At 55.5% G+C, this 19,175-nt stretch overlaps 8 protein-coding genes across 8 annotated transcripts; 5 read left to right on the top strand and 3 right to left on the bottom strand.

The window, feature by feature from the left end:
- Positions 1 to 733: 733 nt before the first annotated feature.
- Positions 734 to 1,485, bottom strand: CH63R_02285 (uncharacterized protein; the record flags this gene model as incomplete). Its single annotated transcript, XM_018297260.1, has 3 exons — positions 734 to 882; positions 947 to 1,113; positions 1,187 to 1,485. 3 exons carry the CDS (start codon positions 1,483 to 1,485, stop codon positions 734 to 736), a joined length of 615 nt encoding a protein of 204 aa, XP_018162076.1.
- A 715-nt stretch (positions 1,486 to 2,200) lies between these two features.
- CH63R_02286 (Methylitaconate delta2-delta3-isomerase) lies at positions 2,201 to 3,388 on the top strand (the record flags this gene model as incomplete). The annotated part of the gene is made up of 1 exon (XM_018297261.1): positions 2,201 to 3,388. One exon carries the CDS (start codon positions 2,201 to 2,203, stop codon positions 3,386 to 3,388), a length of 1,188 nt encoding a protein of 395 aa, XP_018162077.1.
- A 953-nt stretch (positions 3,389 to 4,341) lies between these two features.
- Positions 4,342 to 6,109, top strand: CH63R_02287 (uncharacterized protein; the record flags this gene model as incomplete). Its single annotated transcript, XM_018297262.1, has 2 exons — positions 4,342 to 4,931; positions 5,131 to 6,109. 2 exons carry the CDS (start codon positions 4,342 to 4,344, stop codon positions 6,107 to 6,109), a joined length of 1,569 nt encoding a protein of 522 aa, XP_018162078.1.
- A 1,387-nt stretch (positions 6,110 to 7,496) lies between these two features.
- Positions 7,497 to 9,024, bottom strand: CH63R_02288 (Integral membrane protein; the record flags this gene model as incomplete). Its single annotated transcript, XM_018297263.1, has 5 exons — positions 7,497 to 8,034; positions 8,113 to 8,489; positions 8,574 to 8,644; positions 8,699 to 8,735; positions 8,788 to 9,024. The coding sequence occupies 5 exons, from the start codon at positions 9,022 to 9,024 to the stop codon at positions 7,497 to 7,499; spliced, it is 1,260 nt and encodes a 419-aa protein (XP_018162079.1).
- Positions 9,025 to 10,404: 1,380 nt separating this feature from the next.
- CH63R_02289 (Glucose dehydrogenase) lies at positions 10,405 to 12,180 on the top strand (the record flags this gene model as incomplete). Its single annotated transcript, XM_018297264.1, has 3 exons — positions 10,405 to 10,690; positions 10,744 to 11,938; positions 11,994 to 12,180. The coding sequence occupies 3 exons, from the start codon at positions 10,405 to 10,407 to the stop codon at positions 12,178 to 12,180; spliced, it is 1,668 nt and encodes a 555-aa protein (XP_018162080.1).
- A 594-nt stretch (positions 12,181 to 12,774) lies between these two features.
- On the top strand, positions 12,775 to 13,717 carry CH63R_02290 (uncharacterized protein; the record flags this gene model as incomplete). The annotated part of the gene is made up of 2 exons (XM_018297265.1): positions 12,775 to 13,024; positions 13,074 to 13,717. 2 exons carry the CDS (start codon positions 12,775 to 12,777, stop codon positions 13,715 to 13,717), a joined length of 894 nt encoding a protein of 297 aa, XP_018162081.1.
- Positions 13,718 to 15,114: 1,397 nt separating this feature from the next.
- On the top strand, positions 15,115 to 15,792 carry CH63R_02291 (AIG2 family protein; the record flags this gene model as incomplete). The annotated part of the gene is made up of 1 exon (XM_018297266.1): positions 15,115 to 15,792. One exon carries the CDS (start codon positions 15,115 to 15,117, stop codon positions 15,790 to 15,792), a length of 678 nt encoding a protein of 225 aa, XP_018162082.1.
- Positions 15,793 to 16,619: 827 nt separating this feature from the next.
- On the bottom strand, positions 16,620 to 18,098 carry CH63R_02292 (Eukaryotic aspartyl protease; the record flags this gene model as incomplete). Its single annotated transcript, XM_018297267.1, has 2 exons — positions 16,620 to 17,855; positions 17,907 to 18,098. The coding sequence occupies 2 exons, from the start codon at positions 18,096 to 18,098 to the stop codon at positions 16,620 to 16,622; spliced, it is 1,428 nt and encodes a 475-aa protein (XP_018162083.1).
- Between the last annotated feature and the right edge of the window lie 1,077 nt (positions 18,099 to 19,175).

The following is a 19,175-nucleotide window of genomic DNA, read 5'->3' on the forward strand; positions in this document are numbered from 1 at the left end:
GCCGGCGCATTCTCTGGCGTTTTCACATCGAGCCTTCTTTCCCTTCTCCCCCTTTTGGATGCAAGAGGTCGAGAAGGATGGGAGAATGGGGGGGGGGACTCTAGTAGATGTTCGCCTTCGCGTTCTCGCACGAACAGATTGAGTAGGTAACATATAATGGCAATACTTTAATACGCCAATTGGAAGCACTGCTTCCAAGGGTCATTCATACCAACCAGAGCCCTCCATTTCACAAGCAATTGCGCACTAAATCATTTAGTCCCTGGTAGGGTGTACAGTATGCTTCCCCTGAACAGAAGCCCTAAGAAGCATGTCCCGATGCCTCTCCTTTAACTTCACATCAAATCCAGCCCTTGTTCTGTCGCAAATCCAGTCCTATCCTCATGTGAATAGGAGTTTTGCTTCAAGGTGTCGTAATAAACAACTTTCTCCAGTCTGTGAGGATTGCCGCAGCCGATTCACAATTGCCCCCCTGGAACCCAATATAGAGGTCTGCCAGAAACAGACACGCTCGCTGGAAGCCTGGCTCCTCCTTTGCTTAGTAGTTTCAAGGCTTAGATTTCCCAACGATCGCGCCTCTTTCAAGCGGATGTCTTTGCAGGAGGTCCAAGGACCATAGTGGCCGTTGGGTTGAGCCAGCCCCCTTCCCTCACGAATTAGGATGAGTTGTTCTTGATGGCTTCTTGACGACATCTTGAGGCCGGTAGACTTGCCTGGAAGAGAGTGTTTGGTCTCAAGTCCACTTCCTCTCGCAGGCCCCGATCCACACGCCCCAGCCCAGCACTTTGTCCTTGACGGCTTCGGCAGCCTGCTCCCTCGTGGCGCGGGACTCCAGCATCTTCCTGTCCAGGGGCTCGCTCAGCGCCACGACCTGGAAGAGATCTACGACGAAGTATAACTGGTCAACCACTGGCTCCGAATATCGATCACGAGATCTGAGACTCACATCTGTGGGTGCCGTGGTTCAGCAGCGGCCGCGGCGGGGTGTAAACGCCCTCCCGCCGCCCCTTGCCCCAATAGAAGCCTCCCCTCAGGAGGGACCGGCTCTCATCCTCGATCTCGAAGTCCCTGGGGTTTACTTGCTTTGTCTCAGGGGCGATTCCTCCATAGACGCTGTCGCAAACAGGGAGTACCATAAGCTCTACCCCTCCCATACCGGGAAAAAAAAAACACGTGAGGGACTCACCCATGGCAGATGGGCGTCGGCAAGGGTGCGTCCGGGTCCTCGACAACGATGAGCCACTCCTTCACCCTCGATTCGATATCCAACGGCGCCGTCCACGAGAGTGCGGGAATCCGGCCGCCTCCCTCGGTGATGTACTCCGGGCCTAGGGTTGCGGGGGACGGGCCGCAGTCCGGGGACGTGACGGTGATGATCTGGTCGGCGTGGGAGGCGAAGGCAGGGGATTTGTGGAAACACTTGGCTTCATGGCCGCGGGAGCTCTGCAGGAGCCAGCTGAGGCTCACTTCGACGTATCGGTTCATGTTCTCGACAACGAATTCAGTTTCGTGTTCAGCGCGTGGGCGATAGGTGCAATGGAGGGGAGTTGGAGGATGGGACGAGATGAGAAATACTGGCTTCTGAGCATTATGTATTGGGGAGCCCTCTTGTCGGCTTCTGTTAAAACTGTTTTTCTGTAACGAGAAACACGAACTTTGTATGTTCATGCTCGTCTCCAGTCGTGTTGAAGTGATCAGACGGGGCTTACAAGTCGAGGGGACGGGCTCGGTGCCGATTCGGCCGTAATTCATCCGCAGAGTTGGTCGTTTGGACGCTGCCTATTGCTCTGCAGAATCTTTCCTCGGGGTTTAAAAGAATTGGTTACCCACACTATTCTTGTTTCTCTGCCTCTTTCCGATCTACGTCTTGGTGACCTGAAGTGAAGCGCCGGTTACAAGTCGCCTTCAAGGATCGTGATGCGGATGCTCTTGCGTCGACGATACTTGGCGGGTTCGCGGGTACAGGGCTGTGCCGCAGTGCCGTCCTGCTGGGACAGTGTGTATCCGTACCTGACACCCCTGTAAACACCAGTTATGGCTCCTGTCACAGCCGGACCACCCCCTATGTATCGGTACTTACCTAGGTAGGCGCCGGAAAATTGCCAACTGTTAGCCCATTTCGATAACAGTTGCACTCCCATCGTTCGCATCTCCTCTCATTCCGCCATCAGCTCTTTCGGCTTCCCGTACCAGCGGAACGATGACGCTGCAAACCTACCGCGGCACCCTGAGGCGCATCTGTGGACTGAGACATCCTATCGGGTTGTCGAGTCTCTCGCGAGGGTATTCGTCACGCTCATTTCCCGCCCTCTTCGTGCGCGGCGGCACCTCCAACGGTCTCGTCATCCACAGACGCGACCTCCCTCCAGAGACGGAATGGCACAAGGTTCTGCCCGCCGCCATGGGATCTCCAGATCCGTACGGCCGTCAGTTGAACGGCATCGGGTCGGGCGTCTCGTCAACGTCAAAGATCGTTGTGCTGTCTCCCCCGTCGCGACCCGGTGTCGACGTGGACTACACCTTTGTTCAGGTCGGCATCAAGGATGGCAGCCTCGATACGGCCGGAAACTGCGGTAACATGTCGTCTGCCGTCGGGCCGATGGCTTTGGATGAGGGTCTTGTTACGGATCCGCACATCGAACAAGTCGACGGCCAGAAGTTTGCTGCCGTGCGCATCTTCAACACGAACACATCCAAAGTCATCTTGTCACGCTTCAAAGTCGGCGGGAGCCCGCCAAAGTACGCACCCGACGGCGATTACACCATGGACGGCGTGCCCGGCACCAACTCGCCCATCACGCTCAGCTTCCTGGACCCTGCTGGCGCCAAAACGGGCAGGGCACTTCCCACTGGCAATGCTTGCGACTGGCTGCTCCTCCCAGATGCGAGCACTGTTCAGGCGTCGCTTGTTGACGTCAGCAACCCCGGCGTCTTTGTGCTCGCCCGGGACATAGGCCTCTCGTCGCCCGAGGACTTGACCCCGGAAGCTGTTGAGGCGGACGCTGCTCTGAAGGCGAAGCTGGACGGAATCCGACGCGCCGGTGCTTCTCTGATGGGGCTGAATCCCGATGTGGAGAGTGTCCCCAAGATCGTCCTGCTCTTCGAAGACACCCGTTCACCCGACGTCGACATTCGCTGCCTTGCCTTGTCCATGGGCCAGGCGCACAAAGCCGTTCCGCTAACGCTCGCGCTGTGTCTCGGCGCCGCCAGCCAGCTACCAGGCACCATTCCCGCCCAACTGCTCGGTAACCGTTCCAAAAAGACCATCGTCATCGGGCATCCGAGTGGCAGGGTGGACATCGGGACCACTTTCGAGGGCGGCAAGATTAAGTCGGCAGATCTACACCGCACGGCACGAGTGCTGATGAGGGGTGACGTGCATTACTAGCGTTCTGAGGAGATGGTTTGCCTTTTATCACTCCCGCTTCTGGCCCGAGTCCGCGATGGCGCCGTAACGGCATGAACTCCGGCACACACGACCAGATTCTTCCGCTCAACCTCCAATCTGAATGAATGAAAGAAAAACAGGCCCTATCACCAGTGAGTGACTGCGCAGTTGCTGTACCAGAAGGCGCATGTCTGGCCGAAACACGTTACGCCTTGATTTGTACTACCCATCCGACAGCCATGTTGCGATCCAGCGGTTAAGGTAAATATGTCCAAGGACAGACAGGATCAAACTCTGGTGACGCACTGCGCCTTTACATCACGCGGCAATACGAGAAAGGCTCATCTTGCGTCCAAAGTCCGGCACATGCACCAAATATACGCCGAAGACGGATGTCAATCGGCTTGTTACTTTTCGGCACCTCTCTATTACTTGTCTCTGACTAGCCTTCAAACACTGCGTACATCCTTTTGGAACTTTTATGGGGATCGATGCTGGCCAGACTCTCACCCAGGGTGACCTTGTCCAGGGCTAGAGACATCGAGCAGGCAGCAGCATTTCGACTCTCTGTCGACCAACCACCCCCCCCCCCATTATAACCAGCCGCGTGGCTCGACTGCCAAACCCGACCTCCCCGGATGGTACATGCATCCCGCAGACGTAACGTTCTTTTCTCGTATTGGGACCTACACAGCCAGGCCGAATGAGGTAGCTTTGCCAGCCTGGGTCTAGTAGTGCTCGCTCTCTATCACAGTCTGCAAGATGGACCTGGCCCATCCGCACATATGTAATTGTTGTTTGAGCGAACAGAAAGCCTGCCATGCGTGTAGTTCATACCTTATGTCATAAAGAGACTTACTACCCATCTCGTGGGAAGTGTGCTGGAGTTAGCGAGTGCTCGTATCGGCAATTGACCACTGTACCCTGCATTACGACTCGCTCTACATTGTAAAATGGATCATTTCAACGCGACTATCCAGGACGGCAACTTCATTTCAACACGGAGAGGGCTACAGGTCTCTAAGACAAAACACCTAGGCACACGGTTCATCAATGCTTCGGCGGCATCAGAAAACCGTTCAAGCCACCAAGAGGAGTTCAGCTCCGTGGACCAGCACAAAAAGCAAGAGCCTCGATTCAAGTTCTTCGACCTGCCCATTGAATCCCAAAACACCAGCACCAACGAGTCTTGTCCCCGGACACGAACCCCGGCATCAGGGCCGAGCTCCTGGGACGGAACCCTTACCGACAATGACAAGCGTCTCATCAGCATTTTTCTCAAGTACATGCCAGCAAAGATGTACCCTTACGAGCAGGTACTCCAGTACAATCCCGTCCGAAGAGCACATTTTCTAGAGAGTATCAAAACCAGCACAGCTCGGCTCAACTATGTTCTCATGAGCGCGAGCGGCATCGAGACTTTCTTGTCTGGCGAGCTGACCTCCCCAGAGCTTGTGTTCTGGCTTTCGCATGTCTGCAGCGTTGTCAACGACCATCTCTCGGACCGGAGAATGGGCGGGGGGTTCGACGAAGGGATCCTCGAGTGTGTGGCAATGATGGCTATATTTGGATACAGCGGGGGAAGGGCAGATCATTGGAATGTCCACATGAACGGTCTCAAGCAGTTGACCGAGCTCCACGGGGGTATGCAACGGAGCTGGGGCTATCTCTTGAACAGCATTCGAAGGCAAGTTAGCAACTTTAGCCAAATGCTACCAGACAGACTAACATCATTAACGTAGAGCCGACGTTAGAGGGGCTGCCGCATTGGGTTTTACGCCGCATCTTGACTATCACAGATTCTTCGAAGCACCAAGCAAGATGTTATCTTTACGTTTGCGAACAGAGATCTCCCGGGATATGTCGGGGATTCTTTACCGTTGCGGTGTTCAAACAACCGTCGTAGACGCCATGACTTCGACGTCGCTTTTCGCCGGCGTCCTCCGTGCGGCTTCTTCCAGCCCCGGTCGCGAGATGTTGTTTGACCCCGAAGCCTTCATCGAGGAGTGGCTTTGGTGCGAGTATAAGCTCGTCAAATATCCTGGCCCGCTGCGTTCTGACTGCTCGAGCGCCTGCCGGAGACTTCCCGATAAGTTGTACATGGCTGCCGATCTCGGCAGCTCCGAAGCAGTCGCCGAAGTGATGGTAGAGACTCTACGCGCGCAGCCGGTGCCGCCGCTCGTGGGCAATCTCCTCGAGTCCGCACTGCGTGCCGCGGCCATTGTGTACATCGAGGTGCTGGTGCCGGACGAGCCTGGCAGCCCCCTCGCACACGCGATTCTGTTGAACCTTCTGTCCACTTCGGTTCAAACCATCGTCCAACGCCTCCAGGAGCGACAGTCCAAGACGCGAAATGAAAAGCCGCGAGAGAACAGCTGCGACGACGACGACGACGACGACTGCCTCCCATCCACAGCGACGTCAAAGCCGGTGCTGATATGGATCTGCATCGTCGGATTCGTCGTCTCGAAACTCTACGAGACGGACCTCGCCGCGCGGGGCATACTGTTCGACCGGGCCTGCTACGGGCAGTGCCTCGCTATGATTGTGGGGCCGGAGCCCAAGGACGTCGACCGGCTGCGGGACGAAGACCTCGCGCTCTGCAGAGTCCTCGACGCGAGGGGGCTACGGATCCAACCGTGCGATGAGAGAATTATCCTGAAAGGCCTGCTGAAAGAGCATTTATACGGCATCCCGGCGCTTGACTTGACGCCCGTGTGAAGGGGTATGCGGGGTTGAATCTTTCAGCACGTCGGCATTGGGGGCTCGGACGAATCATCAAGAGGCGACTTCAGGCGCGAGGCGTTGCAGCACAACATCACGAGCTTGGAGATGGACACACGTCCATCGTTAACCATCAAAATAAATGATCCCCATAGAGGTGTTATCGCTTGACTGCCATCATACTATTGATGCGTGACCTCGTCTGGTTTGTAACGGGAAATGCATATTGTCAAGAGGCACGGAGGACCGGCACCAAGTCCGGCAGAAGTGACGAAACCAGACTGACGTACCCTTTTGTTGAATTCGGTATCAGTTCTAGACATTTTCTTTTCCTCTTTTATTTACTTTGACTGGCGCAAAACAACGATATGTCCCAACCCCGGTCAACACGCCTACCTAGGCTTGCCCCTCCTCCCTCTCTCTTCCAGATTTGACAAGACAAGTGGCCGCCTGATCACGAGCTTTTTGAAGCAGCCGCGGAGCGCTATTCTTTTAGAGAACATACCCTCCAACAACGTCAGCTATGGGACGGCCCAAGACCAGCCATTTGGAATGGTTCTCCTCTACACTTTCTCGAATCACATACCCAAGCTAATATCATCTATGTCGCCGTACTTTGTTTTACATAAAGATCCGGCGAGTCAAATCAGGCGGCTTCTGATGGCTGTGACCTCGAAACCCCCCTCCCCCACGGATCCAATCCCAAGGTGTTGAAATTAAAAGGGTGGTGATATCTGTGTGGCCTCGAACATCATACAATGGGCGTGTGTTTATTGGTGTAACTTTTGTGACTGAGGATAGTACAAAGTCGGCGTTCTCGGCCCGTGCCCGTTTCTCTAGGCTTGTAGGGGCTCCTCGGATCGGCATGTGTCAAAGCCGGAGCCGGGTCCGGTGTGCGGGGAAGTGGGGAAACGGGCGCCGAGCGTACGGGATTGTCCTTTTTGCAGTTTGATTCGACCTCGCCCCCCGGACTTGGTGTCTCGATTCGGCTTGTATCCGCCGTCGTGGTCTTTGAGAGCACCAATGGGAGCATAGTTTGTGTAAATACGAATGCCGTTGCACATGACTTCACTATTCTGCCGAATGGCGGGCGTCCATGATATACACGAATAGATCGGGACTTATCAACCTTGGCCTATATGCCGGATAACCCTTCTCGCTCAGATTTCCATACTTCTCCATGCCATTTTGACGTGCTTTTAAGACTAACAGATGCTGATAGCGAGAAACTAAAGCCCCGGAAGCGGTGGGCTGCCTATGACTTTGTGCAGACTTGATTAAGCACCGCAAGGTTCAACTACTTGTCACCAGAAGTTGTTCAAACCCATCACTAGCTCATATGCGTTACAGGCTCCACCTGTCGCTAATTTAATTAGTCCAAGAGCTAAAGTGCTTTCCCCCTCTCCTCACTGACGACACTCGTCTTGTTCATTACTAAAATCCCAACGTCCGAACCCGACGAGTCGTCCCCCCTAGCCTTGAAGTCCCTGACCACGCTCTCCTCCGACCGACTCCCCTGTGCCGCGACGACAGCAACGTCGTGCCTCTTCTCCCGCAGCCTGTCGAGCTCAAGGTCCTCATCGTCGCTGTGCGTCGAGTGCATCTGGCTGAACTTTCCGCCGCCGCCGCCCGTCACCCGGGAGAGCTTCGAACCGAGGAGCCCGGAACCCCCGATGGTCTGGAGCGTTGTGGGCTTCGCAGTGCCTCCACCCGTGGCCGATTTGGTCGTCGCGCCGCGAAGGGACCAGAAGCGGCCGACAGTGGCGTCGAAGATTGGTTTCAACAGCGGGCTGCTTGAGACAATGATGGCGATGCCGGGCTCGAGGGTCCCCATGAGCACGACGCCGACTTGTGAGTAGGTCACGTCAGTGAAATCCATGGTCAGGACGTTCTTGAGACGGAGGGCACCGAAGATCATGGTTCTAAGATGAGAAGGACTGTTGTTAGCTTCGTGGAGCCGGAGCGTCTGTGAGGGAAAAGGTGAAGGGAATGTCTCTTACAGCGCGCCAGCCCCGAAGATGACGTACAGAGCTATCTTGTGCGGCCATCGCAGCTGTAGCTTGTATACCATTGGGATCGGTAGTACGAGGATGATGAGATCCGTGACGAGATCGAAGTAGCCCACCGCCGCGAAAGCGGCGTTCTGGTTGCCACACGTGCCGCCGGGGGTTGTCGGGTCCCAGTTCATGGCCACGGGCTGGCAGATGAAAATGCCGATGAGGATTGTGAAGAACATCCAGCAGACGCAGAGCCCCGTTGTTATCCACGCCGCGATCTTAAAGGTGCGCACGAAGAAGATGCGCTGGAGCATGAGGGTGATGCCGATCTTGATGAAGCCGAGGCAAATGGCGAAGAGGGTTTGGACACCGTAGGCGGCCTGTCAGATGCAAGAGTGTTAGTCAAACCGACAACCGAGTGTTGACCAAAAAAAGGATTCGGTATCGAAAAGGGGCAGTTTGACCTTTGACATGCGTTCCACGTGAAAGGGCTGGAGGGTTAGGTAATGATGCCCGGTTCCGCCCAAGTAGACCACTGTTCCGGCTTGTTAGTCCATCGAAGATTTGCGTCTATCGAGACCCGACTTACTGACGAAGTTGCATGCGACCAAGCCGTAGAAGGCGATCTGAAACACCGTCAGCAAGCAGTTAAACGCGGTGGCTTATCGTTTTCCTTACCAACGCAACAACAGTCAAAAAGTCTTCAACCGTAAATGCCTGCCCCTTTTTCCGCCGGCTGTAGAGACGCATTCCGGTCCATAGCGTCGTAACCACCGTCAACAGCACGTTGACCACAATGATCGGGACTGCCCGGTCGACGAGAGGTACAACCTCGGTCTGAATGACGTCCTCAGGTCTTACGGTGCCGTTGGAAGGAATAGCCAGGCGGGCATAGAGCTCACCGCTGACTCTCATGGTTGCGAAGGCGTCGGTGGCGTTCAGTAGCTGAGGTCAACCCGCTCGACGCGGACACGAAGAAGAGGGGGAGAGGAAGCCGGCGGCCTTAACAACACTGTCCATACTGCCCATCAAGTCTCCTATTGTACGGCAGTCTCCACAATCTGCAGGAGGGTGCATGAGCGAAGCGAAGAAAAAGAAATCAGAAAAGACGACCAACGGTAGAGAAACACCCTGTCCGACAGGGGATATTCCAAAAGACTCATGACATGACTAGCCGACACGCAGACCGGTGGCATCCCCCTCTCTCTCCCTTCTTCCCAAAAGTGGACAAAGAGCTGGCAGCCCGTCGGTGATGGCCGAGAGGACTGTTTCGTTGTGCAGCGGCAACGGAACAAGGTGTAACCAGCGAACCGTCCTGTAATGGGTTCCGCACTATGAGGCCACTGCGCGGTGGAAAGTCATGAGCATCCCCGATTCCCTACGCTCTGCGTGATGCCGGGATGTCGAAATAGGGCCCGCTCCAAAAGTGCTATGGGGCCACGCTAGTCCGGGGGGGAACAGAAGTCCAAATATCGATACACGTACAACTCGGCCGAGAACGGCCGCAGGACTCTGAGAACAGACAACCATCTGTCCGTGTGCTCGAACCTTCTTGTAACCTGTTCAGTGTTCAGACATCGGTGGACTCTGTGACATGTCCTACTGATGTGTATATAGTATGCGGTCTTGTCGATCAATATCTCATCACGATAACCGTCCGCATACGGGGACCGGGGGAGGACGGGAGTAGAGAACCGGTGGCCTCTGCTTTCGGAAAGGTGGTCCGAAAGACCCCCACAAGTCGAACCCTTGATTACTACACAACGGATATCGACTGATGAACCCATCCACTCGAGGTCGTCTCCGGGCTCGCCCGGTAACATTCCCCGTGGGAGGGGGCCAAGGAACATCCTCGGGCTCTTGGCCTGTTTGTTAGCTTGTTGTTGTCGCTCACCCGCCGCACCCGAGCCACCCTCTGGGGCTGGCCCTGTCGTTTCTTGCAGAATCACGTCCTCGATAGCGCCGAGTTCCACTCGAGGAGGGAAAAGAGTCCCGCATTGCCCGCCTTTTGCGGGCGGCGCTCACGATGTCGTGCCCTCGCCGCAGTTCGCCTTTAAAGAGAGGCGGACCTCTGGTCGGCTTGTCGCCATGTGAGTTTTCTGATGTTTCCCCTTCCCACGCCCATTTGATCCTCTCTGCATTGCGTCCTGCACCGGTCGTCACATACCTGAGATCTGCCACACCCCCCGGCCGGTTCTTGCATTGCCACGCGCGCCAAGTTCTTCAGCGTGCTGCATCCAACTCTAGTCGCGCCGCTCCCCTGCATATAGTGTCACATCCCATCGTCAAAGAGTCATGCTTCCTACCGACGTCTGGGACTACATTGTCGTCGGCGGCGGCCTTGCCGGCTCCGTCGTCTCCAGCCGACTGCTGGCGCTGAACAACACGGCTAAGATCCTCGTTATTGAGGCCGGCCGAAGCGCTGCCGGACGCTCGGACATCCTCTTCGTCAACTCCACCAACCTGGTCCAGGGCGAGTTTGACTGGAACTACTTTTCCACGCCGCAAGCCCAGCTCAACAACCGTGTCATCCAGAGCGCTGCCGGCAAGGGTCTCGGTGGAGGCTCTCTGATCAACACATGTATGTTCTCGTGACCCTTGTATCTGGCGGATAATAGACGTTAACCCAGCCAGGCGGTTGGATGCGTGGCGCCCGCGTCGACTACGATGAGTGGGCTCAGCTGGTGAACGACTCTCGCTGGTGTTATGACAGTCAGCTGCCGTACTTTAAGCGTTCTGAGGAGTACTGGACAGACGATGTCAACCAGGACGAGCATGGACACGAGGGGCCCCTCAAGATCGAGGTCCCGACAACCACCGGCCGCCTCTATCCCTTGCGGGATGCCGTCTATGAGTCGTACGAGTCTGTCGGCATCAAGGCTCTGCCAGGGCTGGATGCCAACGCTGGAGAGAACATCGGTTTTGGTGAAATCGCCGAGAACCGCCGAAACGGTGTTCGTCAGATCGCCTCCGAGTACTACCCCTTGGACGGCGTGACCGTCTTGACAGACACTCTGGTTGAGAAGGTGCTTTTGGAGAGCGACGAAAGCTCCGTCACTGGTGGCTTGGTTGCGACCGGTGTCCGTCTGGCCGACGGCAAGGAGATCCGTGGCAAGGAGATCATCGCCGCCGCTGGTGCCTACCGCACTCCACAACTGCTGATGCTGTCCGGAATCGGTCCCGCCGACGAGCTGAAGCAGCACGGCATCGAGCAAAAGGTTGACTCTCCCCAGGTTGGTAAGAACCTTGCCGATCATCCCTTCTTCACGGCGAACTGGAGACTCTCTCCCGAGTACCGCAACTCGACCGTCGACTCGGGCAACCCTCTGTTCTTCCAGCAGCAGTACGGCCTCGGACAGCCAAACAACTTCGTCGCGTCCTTCAACGTTGAGGACAAGGACGGTCTCATCGATGCCATTGCCAAGGAAGAGGGCAAGACGCCCGACACCACGCACCCCCTCCTCAAGAACGAGCGCACCCTCATGGAGGGCTTCGTGCTGTACGTGAACACCGACCCCAGCCTGCCGTCCAACAGCACCTACTTGACGACCGCCAACGTCGGCCTGCACCCGACCTCCCGCGGCTCCGTGAAGCTCGGCTCCTCCAACCCTTACACGCCCCCCTTGATCGACCCCAACTTCTTCGGCTCCGAGGTTGACCGCTTCGTGTGGCGCGACTCGATCCGCCGCATGACCCGGATGATGATTGGCGGCGACACGCCCCTTAGCCAGGGCATTGTCGAGGCCGAGGCCAGCCCGGCCAGCCTGAAGCCGTTCACGCTTGAGTCTACGGACGAGGAGATTGAGGAACGCATACGCGCCAGCGTCATGTAAGTTACATACCCTTTTGCCAAAAGTCCGTCAACTAACTCGTGCTTGCAACAGCGGAACATACCACCCCATGGGCACGTGTGCTATGGGCAAGGTCGTCGACAGCGACCTGCGCGTCAAGGGTGTCAGCAACCTCCGCGTCGTGGACGCGTCTGTTTTTCCGACCCTCATCACGGCTCATATCCAAGCGGCGGTCTACGCTCTGGCGGAACAGGCTGCTGAGATCATCGCATCCGCATAGGACTTTAATCGTGATCGGATCGGAGGCGTCACTACGACGGGATGAGAAAGGCACGCAAATGTGATGTACTAGCATTGAAGTGGATATATCACACATAGTAATTTAACTCAGAAGCGTCCTATTCAGCCTGATTCACCGCTATAGTTCACCAAGACGTCGTGTACGTGGCAATATCTACACCACAAGCCTTCGAGGTAAACTTTATGATCGGAAAGAACCTTGTGACTGCATCATGAAACTTGGGGTTCGAGACCCTCCTTCCGAGGCTTCTCTGCGTACGGGCCTGGCTTGCAGGGGAAGCCAGCGCAAACCGCCTGCCTTTCCTCACAAACATACATTATACTTGGAAGTAACGCTCGGAGTCAGCGTCTGTCCTCGGCACCTCAACCAGAAAGGGGAGGGTGCTCCTAATAAATGGGGATTCCTTTCGAGGTGTCTGAACTTCGAGGGGTATCAAAATTTCAACGTCAGGTATCTTACATCTTCCTTGGTACATCTACGAATCATTGCGCATCTGTTATCCCAAACCTTCGCGCTACGTCCAAGAAAACTGCGGCATCACTCACCATCAGTGTCGGTTACGAGAAAATCAAAATGACGAACCCTCACCTCGACGTTCCGATCCAGCCATTTCCCGAAACTGACACGCGCTTGGATTACATAAAAACCGAGATCGTCGCACGAACCTACAATGAGTGGTCCCCAGGGGAATTCGACAGCAAGGTCGAGGAGTCTTTCCTCGAAGTCAAGTCCCATCTGGTTGGCACCTCCCTAGGGCTCGTCTCGGCGTATTGGCTGGGTTGGTTGGTTCACTTCCACGTGTGGGATAAAGCCATGAAAGACGGTAAGCTTACGTCTTTGCTTCTTGAGCTCTGTTGCTGACTCAATTTCAGTGCCATTCCACGACCGCAAGCCCTTCCCTTGGGCCAAGTTCGTCCCATCTCGCGAGCCACGAAATCCCGATGACGAAAGTACCGAGATTATCACTTATAGAGAAACACCGCGCCCGCTGAAGGCCAACCAACCGTTTCCACCCGCCTATAACATACCCGCTTGCCCCATGACAGATCTGTTCACCAGAAACGACGAGACTGGTCTTTTGTCTACCGGCCGAAAACGGGAAGTATGGAGAGCCGTGTTTCCCGCGGATAATTGCGGGGTTCGACCTTTCGAAATACGCGTTCCAAACCTGTACCATCCCTTGGAGTTTTCCTACGACCTGGACGAGGCGAACAGACTGATGGGGCCCACGGCCAAAGCAGAGGTGCTCGATAGTGAAGACCCCCAGGGTCGGCGTATCTTGGTATTGGCCTTCGGTTTCACGACCGGGCCTCATGGCCCAGACACCACTGTCCACTTGCAGGAAATCGCCACTGCATACAAGGTCACCATGGGCTGGGCCCGAGATACAGCACTCTCCGGCGTTTATAGGCCACTCTACAAGTCCTTTAGGCGGTTCAAGGCTACCAAAGCGCGCTTGGAAACACTGTTGTTAGACATGTGGTCTGAGCCGTCGTATGATTCTGACTTTGCATGAGAGTTGAGTCTGGATCAGGCGCCAGTCGGACGCCTAGATGCGGAGTTGGGCCTTGACTGATGATTCTTCGAGAAAGATTTACTCTCGGCCATTCGACTTCACAACTAAAAGTCCACCGCACTGGCCTTATTGATTGCTAGAAGAACTGTTTTATTGTCATCGGGTGAAATGAGCTCTGTATCAACCAGAGAGACCTCAACCTCACGAAATAGCGACACCTGTTTCACTATGCTTGGGAGAAGCAGGTTTGGGACTGGAAACGAAAAGACTGGTGCAGCGAAGCGAAATGATTCTGGAAGTCGAAGAAGTCTTTGGGGAAATCTCTAGGACTATGGAATCTGTGTTTCGGGGTGGAAAGAATGGTGGCCTTTGAGCTGACGTGTTGAAGCGAGCCCGATTGGGGGGGGGGGTTGCAGGTTGCATTTGCACTGATCAGACTCGAGATGACGACGCAGGAGCAAAAACTGTCAACGGAAGCGATAATTACATCCTAATCCTTATCATGTGTTAAGTAATCATTATCACAGAGATTAGCGCGAGCTCCAGGAAGCGTTGCGCAAATCATAGAAATAGACAAAATACGAGATGTATCTCCTGCTCTTGCATCTTGAATATCACTGGCCGGCTTGTTAGTAGTGATATAGAATTCAAGAGGCTTATGTCTGAAGATTACAGTGTAATTGAAGCTGGAGCAGACATGAACAAAATAAAGTAAGTTCTGGAAACACAACGGCCACATAGAGCATCAACGCTGCTGATTCACTTGCATTGCGGATACTTTGAAGTATGGTAGGGTACACAGAAGTGAAACCACATCCGGTTTGGACGGAATCGAATGGCTCTGACTCGTCGGAATATCAACCTCCTCTTGTGTCGACAGCCTTACTTGGCATCGGCGCCGGTTGTCGGATGTGACTATGTTGGGTTTACGGCCCCACTTTCGGCGCCCTCCGCACGCGCCGGCCACCGTTTGAGTGAGTGGGAAACAGCGAAGCAGTATCAACTGCGTCCCTGGCATTCCACTGTGCCTCTTTTCTTTCATACATGAGCTGCAGATCTACATCCAGAAACAACTACCGCTATGATGGGGTGGAACAAAGGGAAGCCTGCTGAAGCCTGTTTGAGAGCTTGCTTACATACCTAGGTACGAAAAGTGGAGTTCATGTATGGTCTCATCGGCCTTTGCAGATATTCATCGCCTTTGAACGACTTCACCTGTGATGGACATCTAGACCCAGAACTGATCGACATTCACCAGCGAGCTTCTCCAATCATCAATTGTCTTACTAAAGATCTACACAGCACAGTAGAAACCCTGGTTGCGGATTCAGGAGTCACCCATCACCACTTTCACCCAAACACCACCGACACTCATCACCGGCCCAACAAAGCCCGATATGGCTACCCCCACGCCCCGGCTCTACTTCGCCTATGGCTCGAACCTCTCCCCGACCCAGATGGCCTTACGCTGTCCTTCTTCTGTCCCTGTCGGCCTGGCCCACCTCCCGGACTATACTTTCATCATTAACTCCCGTCATTACGCCAACGTCGTCCGTGTCGCCCCGACCTCCGGAACTCACGCGGTAGCTGCACCCGGAGGTAGCAACAGCAGCAGCAGTAGCAGCGGCGGTGACAACTCTTCTGACCCGCAGACGAGCCCGGCCAACCCGGGCGTCTACGGCGTCCTCTACATCCTTCCGCCCGCCGACGAGGCCGTCCTCGACAGGTGCGAGGGCGTGCCTTACGCCTACCAAAAGGAGAATCTTCTCGTCACTGTCGTCTCCGCCACGGGCCCCAACGGCGGCGGCAACGACGACGACGACAGCATCGCCCGTCCACGGAACGGTGCGACAATCGCCGCCCTCGTTTACGTCGACAACGACCGGGTCGAACCCTCGACGCCGTGGGACGAGTACGTCGACCGCATGAACCGCGGCGTCGACGAGGCCACCAGGCTCTTCGGCCTGCCGGCGGGGTACGTCGACCACGTCATCCGGCCCTACATCCCCGCATCGGAGGAGGCGTCTGTCGCGGATTACACGGCCATCGGTGACCCTTTCAACGAGCGTGCTTGATATAGATTGCCAGCGCAGCATCCCCCGGCGGCGGAGAGGGGGTAGGGGGGGCTCTCGAGTTCCGAGGCGCTTTGACCCCTCGAAAAAGAAAAGGAAAAGAAAGGGTGAAGGAAAAGGGGGGGAAAGTCCCAATGAAAGAGGGGCCGCCTTTCGACGCTTGTCTATTCACACGGATCACAGGCGCAGTGACTCCCAGATCGACCCGGGAAACGGCCAAACACCTTGGCGACGCTCCTTTGCTCACAAAAAGCTTCCATGGAACCCAATATTACCGTCCGGGGGTGGGTAAGGTAGAGAGAGAGAGATCCGTGACCGGAACCCGACACAAAAGCTGGAACCGGAACCGGGGGCCCGTCTGGGGCTACCCTTATATATATATATATAGACCTGGGGGGCATGGTCGTTAGAGAAACCTTCGGACGAAAACCAGCGGCTGTTGCTCATATGGTGGGTGCACAGCGAGCGAGTATTCATAAACTGATTGGGGGAAGAAATGCTCCTGAATTAAGCAATACCCGTGATGATGAGGTTGCCTCTAGGTAAGGGTCGCGTACGTCTAACTAGCTGCCGCTTAGTCCACCTCGCTTTCTGTGTCGTCCGTTTCCTCATCCCCCAAAACCCCTCCGCCCGTCTGAAGGCATGGGTGCTGTGCAAATAAATTTCTTCAAGTCTTCAAGCCCCCAAACGCCATGCGCGATGCAACCACATCAGACAAGCTTGATTATTCATGATTCCCAGACGCCGTCGCAATGCAATGCTCAAAAGAAACGCCCCACGATCGCTTTCTTCGGTCCACTGGACTCGTACAGAGTCAATCGAGTCGCCTTTCAGACGAGGTAGAGCGAGAAGCCAGCCGCAAATGCAACCGACCCCGCAAGTAATGATGCCGCCAGCGGTGCCATTGATGGCGCCGCGTTTTGTGATCCTCCCCCCCCTGACCCTCCTCCTCCTCGCACGAGGCCGTTCGTGGCAGATACGGGGTTTGCAACCGCAACGGCGGACGGTACGGACCCACTGCCCTTACCGATCTCGAGGATGTTGGTGCTTGTAGCGTTAAACTTGGTCTGCGCCAGTGAGATCTCGTTGTTGTCGATATCGTAAACCACGTACGCTGAGCGCAGGAACGTGTCGCCCAGGACATTGGTACCAGTGCCAGCCGGCGCGATGCCAAAGAGACAAGCATCCACGCCGTTGGAGAAGGCAGTGCGCTTGCCTGTGATGGCGACCAGATCGAGAACAAGTTCGTCAATAGGTACCGTGACGGTGGCCTCCGAGAAGGTAAATGTCATGTTGGCGCCAGTGTTGGCAGCGGAGCAGGGGATAAAGGCAACACCCTCTGCTTGCTGGTAAACGGCGCCGACCATGGAGAAAATGGTCGTAGCCATGTCGTCTGGGAGGTAGGTGAGAGAAGAGCCCGAATCGAGCAGCACAGCCAGAGCCATGTTCTCCTCCAGAGCCTTTGACCCAAGCGCCACCTTTGTCAACGTGATGAGAAACTCGGCGTAGGCGTCGGATTCCTTTTGAATGGGTACTGTCTTCAGCTCACCCTCGAAATGCGCCGTGTCGACTCCTCCGAATAGGATGCTTCCCTGACTAGCATCCAGGTCGTTCAGGTACAGGCTGAAGGCGCTCGACTGGATGAGCCCCTCGGCCACCATTTTGGCGGGGAGGTTGTCGTAGGGTTGCAGACCAGCACGTCCGACCTGTACTTCGTTGACCTTGTATCCCAAGCCCAGAATACCCTGGGCCGAGGAACTCGTGTAGCCCACGCCGAACTGGAAGTCGGTCAAGGAGGATCCGCCAATGGTGAACTTGTCCGTCACGTAGTCTCCGCTCGCCCCCGACCCGTCGACATAGGAAATGTTGAACCAGCTTCCGACGTAGTTGTATGTTGACGAATCGTTGGCCGAGTACGTGCCCGACACTGAACATGGCGTGCCCTGGCCTTTGCAGAGGGTCGAGCTGGCGGTGTTGACCCATAGATCGCTGCTACCCGTGTCAAGGTGAAATCGCATCGGCTGTGCTGGTGTTCCGAGGGAGCCATTGACGAAGTACAAGGTTTCCTTGAAATTATCAGTATCCAGTCATAGGTGCTTAACAGGCGGCCAACCTACCAGATTGTCCAGACTGGCCTGTACAGACCCTCTCTTGCGCAGCATATCCCTCCTGTTGCGGGTGTATGGTACCGTCGCTCTATGCAGATCCAAACCCACCACCTTTGGTGCGCTGCTCTCGCTCTTCCGGAGTACCAATCCGTCGACGGACAAAAGTGAGGCCGCAAAGGCGACTAGTGTTGTCTTCTTCATCGTAGGAGCGTATATGTCTACAGAAGGTTGTCGTGCTTGGATTATATTTGAAACTGAGCTCTATATGAACAGGCTGCCAAGAAAGAGAGGAAGACCTGAGCGCCGGATGTTTGAAGATATAAGAGAATGGCGTCTGGCTATGAAGTCATCGATGGGGTACGTGAGCGAGGAGAAGGGGGAAAAAAGAGTAGGCTACACTAGGGCGAAGTCCGGAGTTCGGTGTGAAGGCGAGTCGAGGGGATCGGGAAACGGCACGGTGGGGAGAGGATTGATTCGTCACCCGCGATGCGATGGTGGCGGAGCTTGCGTTTTTTTGCGGATGGAAGACGGTTGGGGGCGGGAAATGTGAGCTGGGCCACCTCACCACCAACCAAAAAAAGGGAAAGGAAAGACCTCGGCGAGCGGGAACGTGGGATACTCCGGCAGTTTGGGAGATTTTAAGAAAAGGCAGGACTTGTGTAGGCCGACCAACTTTCTCCGAGTCTGATGAGTAAGGTGCGAGGCACAAGCAGACGGGTGCCGTAAAAGCAGAGATGAAGCCAGAAGAACAAGAACTAATCGCAGCCTAGAGGCGCAGAAGATGAGATGCAAGTCTTGTATGTATCAAAAGTCAAAATCCGGGCCCTCTGTTCTTAGAATAGAACAGCGTGGACCATGCACAAGACGGGAGCTGACACTGCCAAGCGCCACAGCAAGTCCCAAAGGTCTCATCCAGTCGCAGACTTGACATCGTCGTCATGCTCCAGCGGGGGCATTGGGACGGGCATACCGGGGTGGGGGTTCGGGGTTGAGTACAGGGTCCGGGGCTGTGCTCGGTTTGGACGAGGCCGCGAGAGGCCAATGACTGAGCCCGAGACAAAAGTTGACTGAGCGGGAAGCGTGCTTTACCTCAACGAACAGCCCCCCGCTTCGTCACGCCGGCAGCGGGAAGCCAGAGGAGACGAAAGGGAAATAAGAACGTGGACGGACGAAGTAGCGAATAGATGCAGAAGGGTTGGACGAGAAAGGGGAGGACCGAGGCACTCGAGCTGGGACGATCCCGGGGGGAAATCTTCTCGAAGACAGGGCTAGTGTGTA

The sequence above is a fragment of the Colletotrichum higginsianum genome, chromosome 2 (genome assembly GCF_001672515.1).
Source record: "Colletotrichum higginsianum IMI 349063 chromosome 2, whole genome shotgun sequence".
In the NCBI taxonomy this organism is placed as follows: domain Eukaryota; kingdom Fungi; phylum Ascomycota; class Sordariomycetes; order Glomerellales; family Glomerellaceae; genus Colletotrichum; species Colletotrichum higginsianum.